Here is a 13760-nt window from a genome sequence, read left to right on the forward strand (position 1 = left end):
TCTCCCATCTATAATCTGTCCTTCAAACTCACTGATCGACTGCAGAGAAGTTGTTGTTGTTGCACTTATGTTCACTGTTTATCTCGTTTTACGTGTAAGTTTCCTTAATATATTTTGTAGTGATCAAACACACACAGTGTGAACATGCACTTGTGATGTCTCGGTGTCACGCACGCAGACCTTCTCAGCAGGACTCTGCCAGCTGCTGTTTGTCTGAGCGGACTCGATGTCAGCTCCCCCTCCGGCCGCGGGACATTCCGTGCCATCTGCTGTTTAACTTGGCCCGACCTTTGACACGTTGATATCTGTGTTGAGTGTTGATACTGAGTGGCGGGATGGTATCAGGGTGAGGTAGTGTCATGAAGCTGCGTCCATTATACATACCTTTGCAGATATCAGAGTGTGTTATATTTCTGGAGATGCCACTCAGGTTTTTTTATGCGTAAATTGAAAACGTTCTCGAAAAAACAGGCGCAGAAGACCGAGAACTGAACCTGCGTTTCGACCAGAGAAACCAGGGACTGATTTTTAGTTCCAACGGGATAGTTGCAGGTTTATAAAAGTCTCTGCTCTTGCTGTCGGCTTTCAGACGTGTTTTAAATAAAGATTGTCTCTTTTTCCTCCTCTGCATTTCACCTTTTCAGTCATTCATTAAACTCAAACATCAGAGTCACACAACAGTAAATACAAAGAACAACAACAAGGTGACTGCGTCTTATCTTGTCCTGATAACCTACATAGTTCATCAGATACAGTGGAAACATTAACCTTATATAAACATATGGAGTGAACACAACATACTGTGAGTGAGGTTATGTTCCAAGGCTGGATTTTTAAGTTATACACATTACAACAAGCTCTCTATTGAAATCTGGTTATTAGTTGTTGAGATATTTTGCTCTGGACTACAAGTGTTGGACATATGATTACATTATCAGGCTCCTGCTGCTAAAAAGGTCTCAGAAAGGATGATTTTTAGTTGTTGTTATTATTATTTCTCTTTCTCTAGATTTTTAACTCTGTATGGATTTAATGTAATGTCAATTAATTGTAATATTTTTTATTATTTTATCGATTCTGTAGAGGTGTGTTCCTTTCTAAACTATGTCCAATCTGTTCTTTTGCCACATGTGGACTCCAGTCAAGTGTTAGACACATCTAGAGGAAGATTAAAGCAAACAGGATGCACCTGATCATAATTAGAAGTGCCGCAGCAAAGCGTCTGAATACTTCTGTAAACGAAAAAGTTCAGATTTTAATAAATTTGCAAAAAAATATGTTTGAATTTTGTCATTCTATGGGTTATTGTGTGTAGCTTGATGGTCATAACAATAGCAATTTTTTCTGTTTAAAATGAAAACTACAACACAAAGTGTGCAAATAGTGAAGAAAATCCACTGTATATCTGACACAAGTCTTACAAATAACACAAACATGCATTTGATGATGCATGGATCAGACAACATATTTCTCATGACATGACTGAAAGAATTAAATAATAATAATAATAATAAATCAGAACTAAATTACTGAATTAACCTTAATTGGGATAACAATCTAAATATGTCTAAGTCTAAGTATGTTGACAAAACAGTTTCACCACAAGGTCACTTAAGTCCTCCGGAGCGACTAAATGAACCTTGGTGGTTGATGAGAACTGTTTCCAAGGTAATAACAAGTATGGTAATGAGCCTTACACCTGCAGTAGGAGAGTCGTCCTCTCAGGGTGATATATTTATCATAAAGGATGTTTGGATCCAAGGTTGAAACTGAGATGTGGCTGCTGGTTATGAAACACGTCCGTGTCTTGTGCCAGACGTCGTTTGCCTTTAATATCACTGATTTTACTGCACTGTGTGTTCCTCCGTCCAGCAGACTGGCAGGAGTCCAGAGCTGAAGGACTCGCAGCAGGTTTAAAGGCTCTGGTTTGATGTGATCTTTCAAAGCGCACGGTATCTCAGGTAGACAGAGCAGATTCAATGAGAGTCACGTATTGTAATTGTGTTTTTCTAAGCCAAAGGCTGAAATTGGGCTTGGTGATTGTAGGTCTTCTGTTCTCTATTTGACATCCCGTAATGAATCAAACAACAGAGAGTGAAACTTGTTTGTCCTCCCACAGCGGCTTCCGTTAAACAAAACGTAGCTCGTGTTCTGAAAACGACACAGAAACTTTCATTTTGTCTAAGCTGGAAAAACACTCACTTACTGGTTGGGACTTTTAGTATTGATAAGACTCATTTTCACTCTTTTCACCCACACAAATAACAAACCAATGGAGGGAAGAGACAAATTCACACACCCTCGCAAGAAGTTGTTAAAAGGTATGCTGGGAAATGTAGGATGTAGAGGAGGCAGGGAGGAAAGGAAAGGTTCCTTTAATCCTCTATGATAGTAAACTTTCTGACATTTTATAGACCAAACAGCTAATTGAATAATCAAGAAAACAATCGTTAGTTGCAGCCCTAATTGGATGGATTACCGTAAAGTTTGGTAGAGATATCAATGCTGCTCCGAGACTTACAGAGATTAATTAAGAGATTAATTGATTCTGTGAAATATCTCAACATCCGCAGCATCGATCGGCCCAGAATTTTGTACGAAAGTCCACAGACTTCGTTGATCATCTGACTTTTCCTCCAGTGCCACCAGCAAGTTGACATTTTGTTTCAGAGTGAAACATCTCAACAACTTTTAGACGGTTTAACGTGATATTTTGTGCAGACATTCATGTGACCTTCAGGATGAATTTGATCCTTTGACTTGGTCATAAGGTGCTTATTAGCAAATATTAGCATACATGGTTAATATTACCTGCTAAACATAAGCATGTTAGTGTGTGTGCATGGTGATGTTAGCATTTAGCTCAAAGCAGTCAGTCCTGTTGTTGTGTATGTGTATGTGTGTAAGAGCCATATTGAGAATAAAAAGAGAAGATAATATTAGTAGCAAAATCTCTCATGTGAAATTATTTGTTTTGAAAAATACTATTAAATATTGAAAGATGGTTCTTGCTAATGTTGATATATTACAATGTTCAAATGCTCCTTTATGTGCTCTACCGCTGATGTCATAGCCAACAGCTCTCAGTTTAATTAGTCCGTGGAGCGAGACAGTTTTTTTTTTTTTTTTTAAGGCTGAGAGCCAAGTTGAGCGGGAAAAAGAATGGATCTTGCAACTTTTCATTGTTTTCTCAGTAAACCTTTGAAACATAGTTACAGCCTCTGAGGATTTATTTCACGTCAAGGTTGCTTTTACACACACTTGTTCGAGGACTGTGTGTGTGTGTGTGTGTGTGTGTGTGTGTGTGTGTTTGAGTAAGAAATGTCTTTGTGCTAAATGAAAAGCAGCAATCAGTTTTTTTTATTTTTATGGGGGGGGGGTAAAGGTTGTTTTTTTACTGACTTGCATCACATCACCTGACAATTTATCACGTCTATAACTTCAAATTTTAGCTCAACATTTTTTCTCAGCTCTCTTTGTCCAGTCCTAAAAAAAAAAAGAAGATGATATTGAAGACTCACATTCATCTTCTCATAAAGCCAGACCTTATACTACAGCATCATACAGCGTTGACGGCTCATATGAAGAACCACAGGGACCTCTGGCCTACATAACTCTGACCTGAAAAAAAAAAACAACTACGAGGGCAAGACGAACAGTTGGAAGGACGAGTGTGTGTATGTGTGTGTTTCAGTGTAGATATGAGCATGTTCGAGGGTGTGTGACTGTGTGAGTAAAACTGTCAGAGTTGTTTTTGTCATGTCATTGTTTGTATGCATTCATACACGTTGAGTCCCCGGTGAGGAATGGAGGCTAACGTGCCATCCGATGCACCTGTTTTTACTACAGTGTGCATATACTGTTTATGTGGGTCGGTGTGAGGTGTGTGTTTGTGTGTGTGTGTGTGTGTGTCATTCTGCCTGTTTATCATTCTGTCTGCTCTCTTCACTCATAAATTCAGACACCGACATATTTCACCTGGTGACTGTTTTAGTGAGCAGATGCAAACTGTCTGTCTGACCCTGACCGCCACAACACATTCAACATTTTCTGTGTGTGTATTTTTGGGGGATGAAGTATGACCGGGCACAGAAGCAGCACTCATTTACTTAAAGGTGCAAACAGTAATATTTTACTGTCTCTAATTACTAGAATTAAATGAATGGGTGCTTGGAAGTGTCAGGGACTGTCCTCACAAGCAAAAAAAAAAAAAAGTCTGCATTGGTCATGTGTGTAAATGCTAAAAACAACCTTAACCATGACTGTGATCTTTCTCGAGCTTTAGAAAAGTATTGCCTTAATTTAACCAACCTTACAGCAGCTTTAAGTGTGTAATATGTTGGTTGTGGCTCGAAGTGATGAAACTACAGAGAATTATCAGCAACTCTGCAGCTCCACTCGGCTTTACGGAGCTTTATAGAGAGTTTCGGCTCATTGTTTATCTGTCACCCTCTCGGTTCACTCTCTGCGCTCTTATTGTTTCATTTTCAGCCACAGCATGCAGCTGTTTTCAGAGAAAAAGCTCTAAAAACCCTACTGTCCACTACCTGCTCAGCACCAACTGACAGTTAGCTGTAGACTAGCTGGTGAACATAGTGGAGCATTTAGCAGCTAAAGAGCCAGATATTTCCCTCAGGAGTTGGTGGAGACCAAACACAGAGCTAAAAGAGAGTGAATATTGGACTTACATTCACCAGGTGGACAGAAACACGACTCCAAATGAATGATAATGTTGCTCCATAACTGCTGGATGTGGAAATAAGCAACTGTTTGCTAACAAGTTCAACGGATTGTGTCAACTACTTGTTTCCTCTTCCCCTAAACGGCCAAAAAATCCCCTTAGATTAATAATTTCATTTATTTATTAGATGCAGTTCCTGAAAAGTGTTACATCTTCTGTCTTGAGGGTAAAAAAACTTTGTGCACCTTTCATTTAGACTCACTTTGTTTGAAGTTAAGATCAATGTAGAGAAATCAGACACACGACCAGTCATCAACAGTAGAAAATCAACATTTAATCTACAGAGTTAGACAGGCAAGTCAAGATATGGTCGTACTTCATTTCTGATCTGAACAGGTTTTTAGGCACAGGGACATACATTTAAAAATATCATATATTATAGCATATATATTATTCTATGTAGCATAAAACCTCTTTACCGTAACAACGTATGCACTTCATCATTGGCTGTACAAAAATACATTTAAATCTTTTCTCTTTCTCTGCACATTGTGGTCGTGTGTGTGTGTGTGTGTGCAAATGTAGGTGTTCCTAATGTTTTGTATACTTATGTATGTTGTATGTCATTTGTGTGTACGTGTGTGTGGTCCTCTTCTTGCAGCCGTGGTTCAGCCAAAGTCGATGCGTGGCCGGTACTCAAGAACCATGGGATACGTCTGAGGGAGAGGAAGAAAAAAAGAGAAACTATAAAAATATAAAGGGCAGAAGATGTCATTTGGCACTGGAAACTTTAAAAGGGGGCGTTAATGAAGCAGGTTGGCAGGAAGGAGTATGTGCAACACAAAAAAAGTGATGATTATTTACAAAAATATTAATGAAATGGGCAAAAAGTAACCCAGAGACATCCAACAATAATAACTTGAGCTGAAGTAAAGAACAAACAAATAAAATGTGCAGCCTTACAGCTAGCTGACAGCTTCTCTATTCCCTACTCCTCTCACTGGTGAAGCCTCTTTCACACTAACACCCACTAACATCTGGCTTTTGTCCTCAGTGGGAAAGGGTACAATCGGTATTCATTGCTGGATCAAATAACTCTGCAGTAGTCACGGGTATTTATTGCCTCCAGCTCCGATTGGCAGTGATGGAAGCATGACACCCGGGTGGACACGCTAATTTTCACGTTCAAGTTCCAGACGTTGGTGCGTAAATAGCCAGGAACGCAACGTGCAACGAATTCCACCCTGTGTCTCTGTTCAGGCAGCGCTCGAACATCATTCAGTCGGTGTTGAGTTTGAAAGACAGACTGAAGTAAAAGATCTAAAAAAAGTAACCATAGTAACATTTGTCATTGGCCTCCATGCTCTCTACTGTTTACTAACCTTGTTTTCCTGCACATTCGTGATGTCAAACAAGCAATTAGAAAGGAGTCAATCGCCTAAAACTTGCATATGTGCACTAATTTTGGTGTAAAAAGGGTAAAGCTTGTCAGCCTCACCTAACACGAGTTTACCATCTACTCATTTTACTACAGAAACTTTCAACACTATACAGTAATATAGAACTTTTATGTAGAATTTCTCTGTTACTGCTGACAATCACAAAATTCCTACAGTCACAAACGCAGCCATGTGTGCACCAAATTATACAGAATGTCATTTACTACAGAGCAGTTTTATCCCTCCTACCTCAGCTTGACAGAGCTGTGACTGACTGCTTCGTGCAGCTAATGATGCACAACAACAATAGGACTGAAGCCCTTCAACAATATGAACACAAAATACTCAACTGTAACCTGTATTCCATTATTTGTGTAACATGACAGATAAATTAAGAGAAACATTGGACTGAAATTGGTGATTTAACACAAGAACCTAGTGGTTTAGGGTTAGGGTTGTTGGGAACCAAGACCCAGTGAAGAGGGAGAGGAGCAAACTTTTCACACGCTACAAAAAACGTTACACCAACACAACATGACTGAAAACACACTTCACACTTGACCAAACTCAAAACCCACAACTTCAATGTGTTCTGAAGCAATGAATAGGTGCTGAATGACATTAATGTAAGCAAAATGTCACAAACAGTAAAAACACTGAGCCCATCTTTAATAATTTAAATGCAATGTAAAAAAAAAAAAAAAAACTTGAAATGCCTGAAAAATAAGGGAAAGTATGGGAAAAATACTGAATAAAAAGCCATTAAAACAGAAATGAGGGTTATAACTTTTGACATTTTCTAGTCATGTTTTAGATTTATTTCATGAACTGATTTGAGGGGAAGAAAAAACCTCATCTATTATAGGACTCAATAACCCTATTTGTTCATCCTCAAAATTCCTACATAACCTCATATTTCGTCATATAATGTCCAGTTCGGTACCATAAACTCTATATAATAAACCTCTACGATAAATCCTCCACTCCATAAATCAGCCTGTAAAAAGAGTCGGTCAGCAGAAGTAACTGAGAGAGATAAAGGCTTTGAAAAAGAGATGAATGCTGTATATTTTTCCTCCTCTTGCTTGTTCGGGCCAAAAGGTTGTCAAATGTATTTTAAAAAAATGAGGATACACGTCAAAATGTCTGCGCGGGATAAATCTCCAGTAGTTAGATTTGTAGCCATATCGAGGCAGGACTAGTTTGTTGCAGGTCAGGTGTCCCCTGCTTTTTTCTGACCGTAAGAGAAAAAGACAGACAGACAAACTCTTATTTCATCTGACTTCAAACCACAGGTTTCCTGGACTCAGAGTTAAAGAAGAATGTAAACCCATTTCCATTAAACCGTCCAGGATCCACCTGGCTCTGCTCTGCAGGGACGGAGGCCAAGTGTCTGATGCACGAGGGCCATAAAAGAAAAAAAAAAAAAAAGAAAAAAAAAAAAGACATGAAGGCCTGGCTGCTGCTCGCTCTGCTGAGGCTCATTTGAAAAGTTCATTTCCAAAACGCTATAAATCCAGTGTTTGGAACAGTAGTGACAGCATCATTCGGTATCTGAAACACAGAGAATCGAGTGTGCAGAAGTGTTAAACAACTGCTCATTGTGTTAAGTTTCTTAGGTATCTTATCAAGAAGCAAATCATAGACTCGCAATACTTTCAAGTTGCAGAATATATTTAGGTTCAGCTTTGAATTTTAGACAAAAAGCCTACATGTATGTGTACATTTTTGATGCACAAATCTATAAATCTTTTGGGTTAGGGTTAGAGTTATGGCTAGGGTTATGGCTAGGGTTAGGGCTAGTTTGCAGTGGTGCAGTTTATGTGCTGCTATCAATTTCAGATCCTACACATCCGAGTTTTCAACTATTGAAAGTCTCATATTTCTCAGTGATTTTAATAGCGCTGGTGTTGTTCTCATTGACAGCTGTTTTCTGGAAAAAAAACAGTCGACCCATCAAAGTGTTGAAGGTGGGAGCCAAAAAACCCTGCCCAAAAAAAAACGGATGTGGATGAATAATGCAGCTGTACACGTTGTTGTAACTCCACTTACTGAAATAACATCTGAATATATTTCTTTGATTGCTGTTACAAATATTTGCCGCACCCAGCAACAGCTACCCGCTTCTGTGAAACAGATGTGTGACTCGCTACTGACTGACTGATCGATCCCACACATCAACACTTAATCATCAACTTTATTAGGGTAACTTTGACTCGAAATGTAACCAGACATATCAGAACCAAACCCTATATGTCACGTACGAGCTTGTTCGCACAAAGAAGTGCAAATACTCAAATCTGTTCTGGTTAGGTTTAGGCACAAAAACCACTTGGTTAGATTTAGAGAAAGATCATGGTTTGAGTTAAAAGAAGTACCTTGGTAGGTTTTGGGAAACCTTGTGGTTTCGGTTAAAAGTACTTCTTCCTTATGAAAGACGGACCATTGTTGTCATGATTATAATAATAGCCACATGGTTAAGGTTAGGGGTTGATTGTGCTCTTGATTTGTAATAAACAATGTTGACTCATGGTTGGAAATGAGGAAACATCGAGTCAGTCACCCATGTTTTGTAAGTCTTTCTTTTTTATTGACCCAATCTCAACATCCTCCCTACGTGGACCTTGTCACTCTATTATAACATCACCTGATTTCCTTCTTTGCTCCTGTCAACCATTGATCCTGTCATTTTGGACGCCATAAGGGGAGTCAATGAAACACTGTCAAGAATACAGAGTGATCTATACTGTTTCTTCTCAAAACTTATATACTTAACGTACTATATTACAGTGTTGAGTTCTATTCTAATATTGAAATGCATGAAAATCAAATGTTTTGTCTGCAGGTGAATGGGACGTAAGTAGATTTTGTTGGATCTAATTGAAGCTCAACGGTGAAAAACTAAGAAAACAACAAAATCAAAGTCTTCTACCATGTATAATGTTTCAAAATGCAAATAGCAGCAACTTTAATCAGAGTTGCCACATGAAAATTTGACTTTTAGGGTTTTTAAATTCTTGCAGCGACGTCAGACATCCTGTGTTGCATGATGTCAGTATGCAGTCGATTCACTTCATATAGATGCCTCTGTGCAGGGCGAGGGACGCTTCATTCATAAAACAAGGAATAACAAGGTATTCTAGTATCAATTTAGGAGCAGTTTAGGACGAGTGGAAGATATTTCTCTTCGTTTGATAACATTAAAAGTAAAGTTAGACGTGGTCGAGTGAGAAGAGGGAGCGGCGGTACAGAGAACAAAGCAGTGAATGAGAGAAATAAAACATTATTTTCTGATTGTTTTATGGTGGTTATCTTCTAAAGCACAAATAAATACCCATCAAACACTGCCAGTATGCAGTCAATTCAATTCATACAGATGCCTCTATGCAGGGTGAGGGCCTGTGGCCTATAGGCCCACTCAGTCACCCCTCCATTATTGTGGTTAAATAATAGATATGTCATTCCTGCCTTCTTTGGCTGTAAAACACATTTGAAACAGTCGAATATAAGAACTGCCCTTTTCATAAAAAATTAAAAAAGAAGAAAGGCGAGTGTTTGTGTCAGAGCAGCTGCAAAGTGAAGAGCGTGTCTCCTGTTTTGGGAGTGTGTCTCCTATTTCTGGCAGCTTGAGGCTGATGGTGCAGCAGAGTACAGCTGCTGTCATCTCCTCTGGCTTTCTGCATTTTGCTGCATCATGCCACAGAAAAAAAAACAAAAAAAAAAAAACAAAACAAAAGAGCAACACTGAATCCAATCTAACCCGTCTGTCACTGTGTGCCTCTGTATCTGCATCTCTGACACTCAGCACTTCTGTCTTCAAGCACTTTAATTATACTGCTCCAACACATACTCTGTGCAGCTGTCAGCTAGTTTTTTGAGGATTTTTGTTTTGGTGTCAAAAGACTGAAATATAGAATCGTGTAACGTTTCAGCACCAGCAAAACTCTACATACAAATCTAAAAACTATACGTGTTGTCAAATGTTGTTTGTTCTAACCAAAAATGACAATGAACTGGTTTTGTATAGCGCATCTTCTACATGAATATGTGTCAGTATCTTCTAATTTTTAATGTATCCCTCCGGCACCACAGCTCATGTCTAAAATGTAAAGCCTTCCTCCTCTGGGGACAAATTTCATGTAAATCTGGACATCGGTCTTCGTAATCTCTTGTCATCGACCAAAGTGTCGGTCAGGTGGTATATTTTGGCCTGATGGTGACACTAAAGGAACGCTCACAAATATCACAAGCATCTTCCGGAGATCACAAATATCCAAACCAGAGCTGTCAGACTCAAGTGTTGGACAGATAAACCATCTTTTACCCCAAAGATGTAACGTACAACATCTTATCTGAATTGTAAATCTTCAGACTTAACTCAAAACATATTTTTCAGAGGCGACATGAAAAGTCAATGAAAAACCAGAGCAGATAAATATTTCAAATATGGGACATAAACCGAGATTATTAGGAATAATGTCATCCTATCAATTGGAGCATCAGATCAGAAAACACTATAGTATTTATTCTACTCTAATTTCTCTGATTATACTACCACTGTTTCTTCTTTTTACTAACAAGTCAAGTTAATTTTATTTATATAGCCCAATATCACAAATCATGAATTTGTCTTAAGGGGCTTTATGATCTCTACAGCAATACAACATCCTCTATCCTTACATCCTCGATTAAGATGAGAGAAAACTCCCCAAAAACTTTTTTAAAAAATGGAACACACGGACTATTCCAATGTATTATTCCTCTAATCCCCACACTAAGTTTAAAAGTATGCAGAAAGTAAATGGCAAAAGGCAAAATAACTCTTCAAGACCTGTTTCTGTTGATGCTGTTTTCTCTAATTAACGTCTTTCTGCTAAACCACAGTTTCATGGCATTGCTTTCCCTTGAGATTTTTTTTTGTTGTTTTTGTTGTTTGTTGACTTATCCAAAAAAAAAAAAAAAAAAAAAAAGAGCTTTATTTTAAACTCCACTAAATCTTCATGGGAGTGTGGTGTGTGTTTGAGACAATGAAGAGGTTCAAATTTCTCTGGTTGGAGCACTTGCTTGAAGGTGTTTAGGAAAAAGTTTTGGGTTTCACTCTTGAAGTTTTGTTCCGTCGTTCAGGCCAAAAGGCTTCCTGCTTCTGAACAAACGGTGCCAACACCTGAAACTGATTTGTGTTAACGAGGTGAATCCAATGCTTCTCAATTACAGGAGGGATGGAATAACTCTGTCACAGCTGCAACATTTGATTTAAGATGATCAGAGAATTACATCTTGTGATTAAAAAAAAAACAGCAATGTGACTTTCTAATCTAATCTGAGAGCAGATTTGAACTTTTGCCGTGTTTCCACTACATGATACTGGCTAAACTCCACTCAACTCTACTTGCTTTACTTTTCTGGATTTGGTTTTCCACTGCAGATAGTAACTTCACAATGGGGGCAGGTATTGCAGGGATAACCGTTGCTGATTGGTCAAACACACACAGCGCATCTCCTTTGTGTATCTGTGTACCGCTTCATTCATAAACGCAATTTCGGAGACAGAGCCTTCAGCGTGGCAACCCCGAGATCCGTAACGCTCCTACCCTACACTCTTTCAAATCAACCCTCAAAACCTTCCTGTTTGCTCAGGCTCTTGGCCCACAGTTAACCAATTAACTTCTCAGTTGCTTATTATTTAAGCTCAGCTTAGTTTTCTTTGTTTTTTTCCTTTTTGTAAAGCGTCCTTGGGTGTTTTGAAAGGCGCTATATAAATCTAATTTATTATTATTACTATTATAAAACAAGGAAGTATTCTAGTATCAGTTTAGGACCAGTTTAGGATGAGGGGAGGACATTTCTCTTCATTTGATAACATTAAAAGTAAAGTTAGACGTGGTCGAGTGAGAAGAGGGAGCAGCGGTAGAGAGAACAAAGCAGTGAATGAGAGATATAATATTAAATAATAATATTATTTTCTGATTGTTTTATGGTGATTATCTTCTAAAGCACAAATAAATAACCATCAAACACTCAACAGATGATGTGGACTGTGGAAACAGATGCTATTATAATTTAATTTTCCTCCTCTGCATTCCTCCTTTACATTCATTCATTTTCCACTGCAGGATGTCCCTTGTCGTGCAAGTGGATGACTGTAGTGACGATTCTCTCTGACCAATCAGTGGTCCGCAGTGTTTTCACATCACCTTTTAGCATCGGCTCAGTTCGCTTTGAACCTCGATGGAGCTGATACCAAAAAAAGCACCAGGTGCCAGGTACTATCCGCAACGTTTGCCCGACGGAAAACCAAAAAAGGCGAATAGAGTCGAGTCGAGTCAAGCTGTACCACATGGTGGAAAAGCGGCTTTTGTCTGCACAGAATAAACAGGGAGGAACTATCAGATATGGAGCAGTTTTGTCTATCCAACAAGACTGTCAGTGACCATCTGGTGTCTGGTGTTTACGCTCTATATCAGGACAACAGTCAAGTTCACCTACCTACACCTGCAGCTACTGTTTGATCGTGTATCAAGTAGAGTTATCACCATTTTGTGAGAGTGTCAACAAAAACTGAAAATGCAAAAGCTTTGTAAAAGTAGAATTTATTGCAGAGCTGTCGTATTAGATTGCACAGGTGTTTGTAATGAATTGCTCTGTGAAAATAAATATAAGTATCGGACTGGACTTGATAGTAAATATTAAAAGACTCTGATCAAGACCAGAACAACCTGACTGGAACATTCCTATTTTACAGTTATGACAAGGCAACTTGTAGAAGTCTTGGAGGTAAACAAAACCCAGGCAGCAATTACTGTTCACCCAAAACAACTTAGGAAAAGCTCATTATCAGGATTTAAATGTATTTTGTAGGAGACAAGGTTCAACCAAACTGAGGTAGAGATCTTAACTACCGAACGATATAATTAACTGCCAGTCAGAAACAGACCTCAGGGATGCGTTCATTACCCAGTCAGAAGAGAAAATAAAATTTTCCAGATACATTTGGATTCTCATGTTTCCAAATCATCAGCATGGCAAGTTTTCAGTTTTCCATTTGGGCTAAATGATATCCCATCATGCTGAGTAGTAGCACATAAGTATTTTTATGCTGCCATGTGACGTCCTGACCGGCCTCTGTGTAAGTGTCTCGTGCCGCAACAATGACGGAGTGCTGCGAAAATGAAGCCGAGCCGCGGAGTTGTCAGAAGGATGAGATTGATGAATGACTCGTATCCTCTTTCTACTCCCTCGTCTGTCTCCATTCCTGACTCTTGTGCTTCATATCTGTCTCTCTCACCCTCTATATCACTCTTCTCCTTGTCTGTCTTTGAACCAGGCCAGGTTCAAACAGGATTCAAAAATAATTTCTTGGTGTTTATCCTTCTGACTCACCAGTCAGGACGTAAATAATTCAGATGGACTGATTTCCGTCTGGCCAGAGCGGAGGAGGAGGAAAGATGAAGAATAAATACTGTGGACTACATACTGAATTCAAGTTGAAAAAGCTTAAAAATCGTATTCTTCTTTCATGTATTCTTTTTATTTTTGTAATCCTTTCATGATGAGTCCAAAACATACACAATTTTAAAAAATCCCAGATCTAATCACATGACCTAAACCAATTATCTGGAGGTAAAAAACAGAATGAAAGT

General features: G+C 38.7%; 1 protein-coding gene across 4 annotated transcripts in view; it reads right to left on the reverse strand.

The window, feature by feature from the left end:
- Positions 1–4995: 4995 nt before the first annotated feature.
- Positions 4996–13760, reverse strand: part of pcgf5b (polycomb group ring finger 5b) — a 29728-nt gene continuing 20963 nt past the window's right edge. For all 4 annotated transcript variants that reach the window (XM_042432766.1, XM_042432769.1, XM_042432767.1 and 1 more), the window contains exon 9: positions 4996–5397. In XM_042432766.1, the coding sequence (XP_042288700.1) occupies positions 5350–5397 (48 nt within the window). In that variant the 3' untranslated portion in view covers positions 4996–5349. The remainder of the gene's footprint in view (positions 5398–13760) is intronic.

Source organism: Thunnus maccoyii, chromosome 14 (assembly GCF_910596095.1).
Source record: "Thunnus maccoyii chromosome 14, fThuMac1.1, whole genome shotgun sequence".
Taxonomy (NCBI): Eukaryota; Metazoa; Chordata; class Actinopteri; order Scombriformes; family Scombridae; genus Thunnus; species Thunnus maccoyii.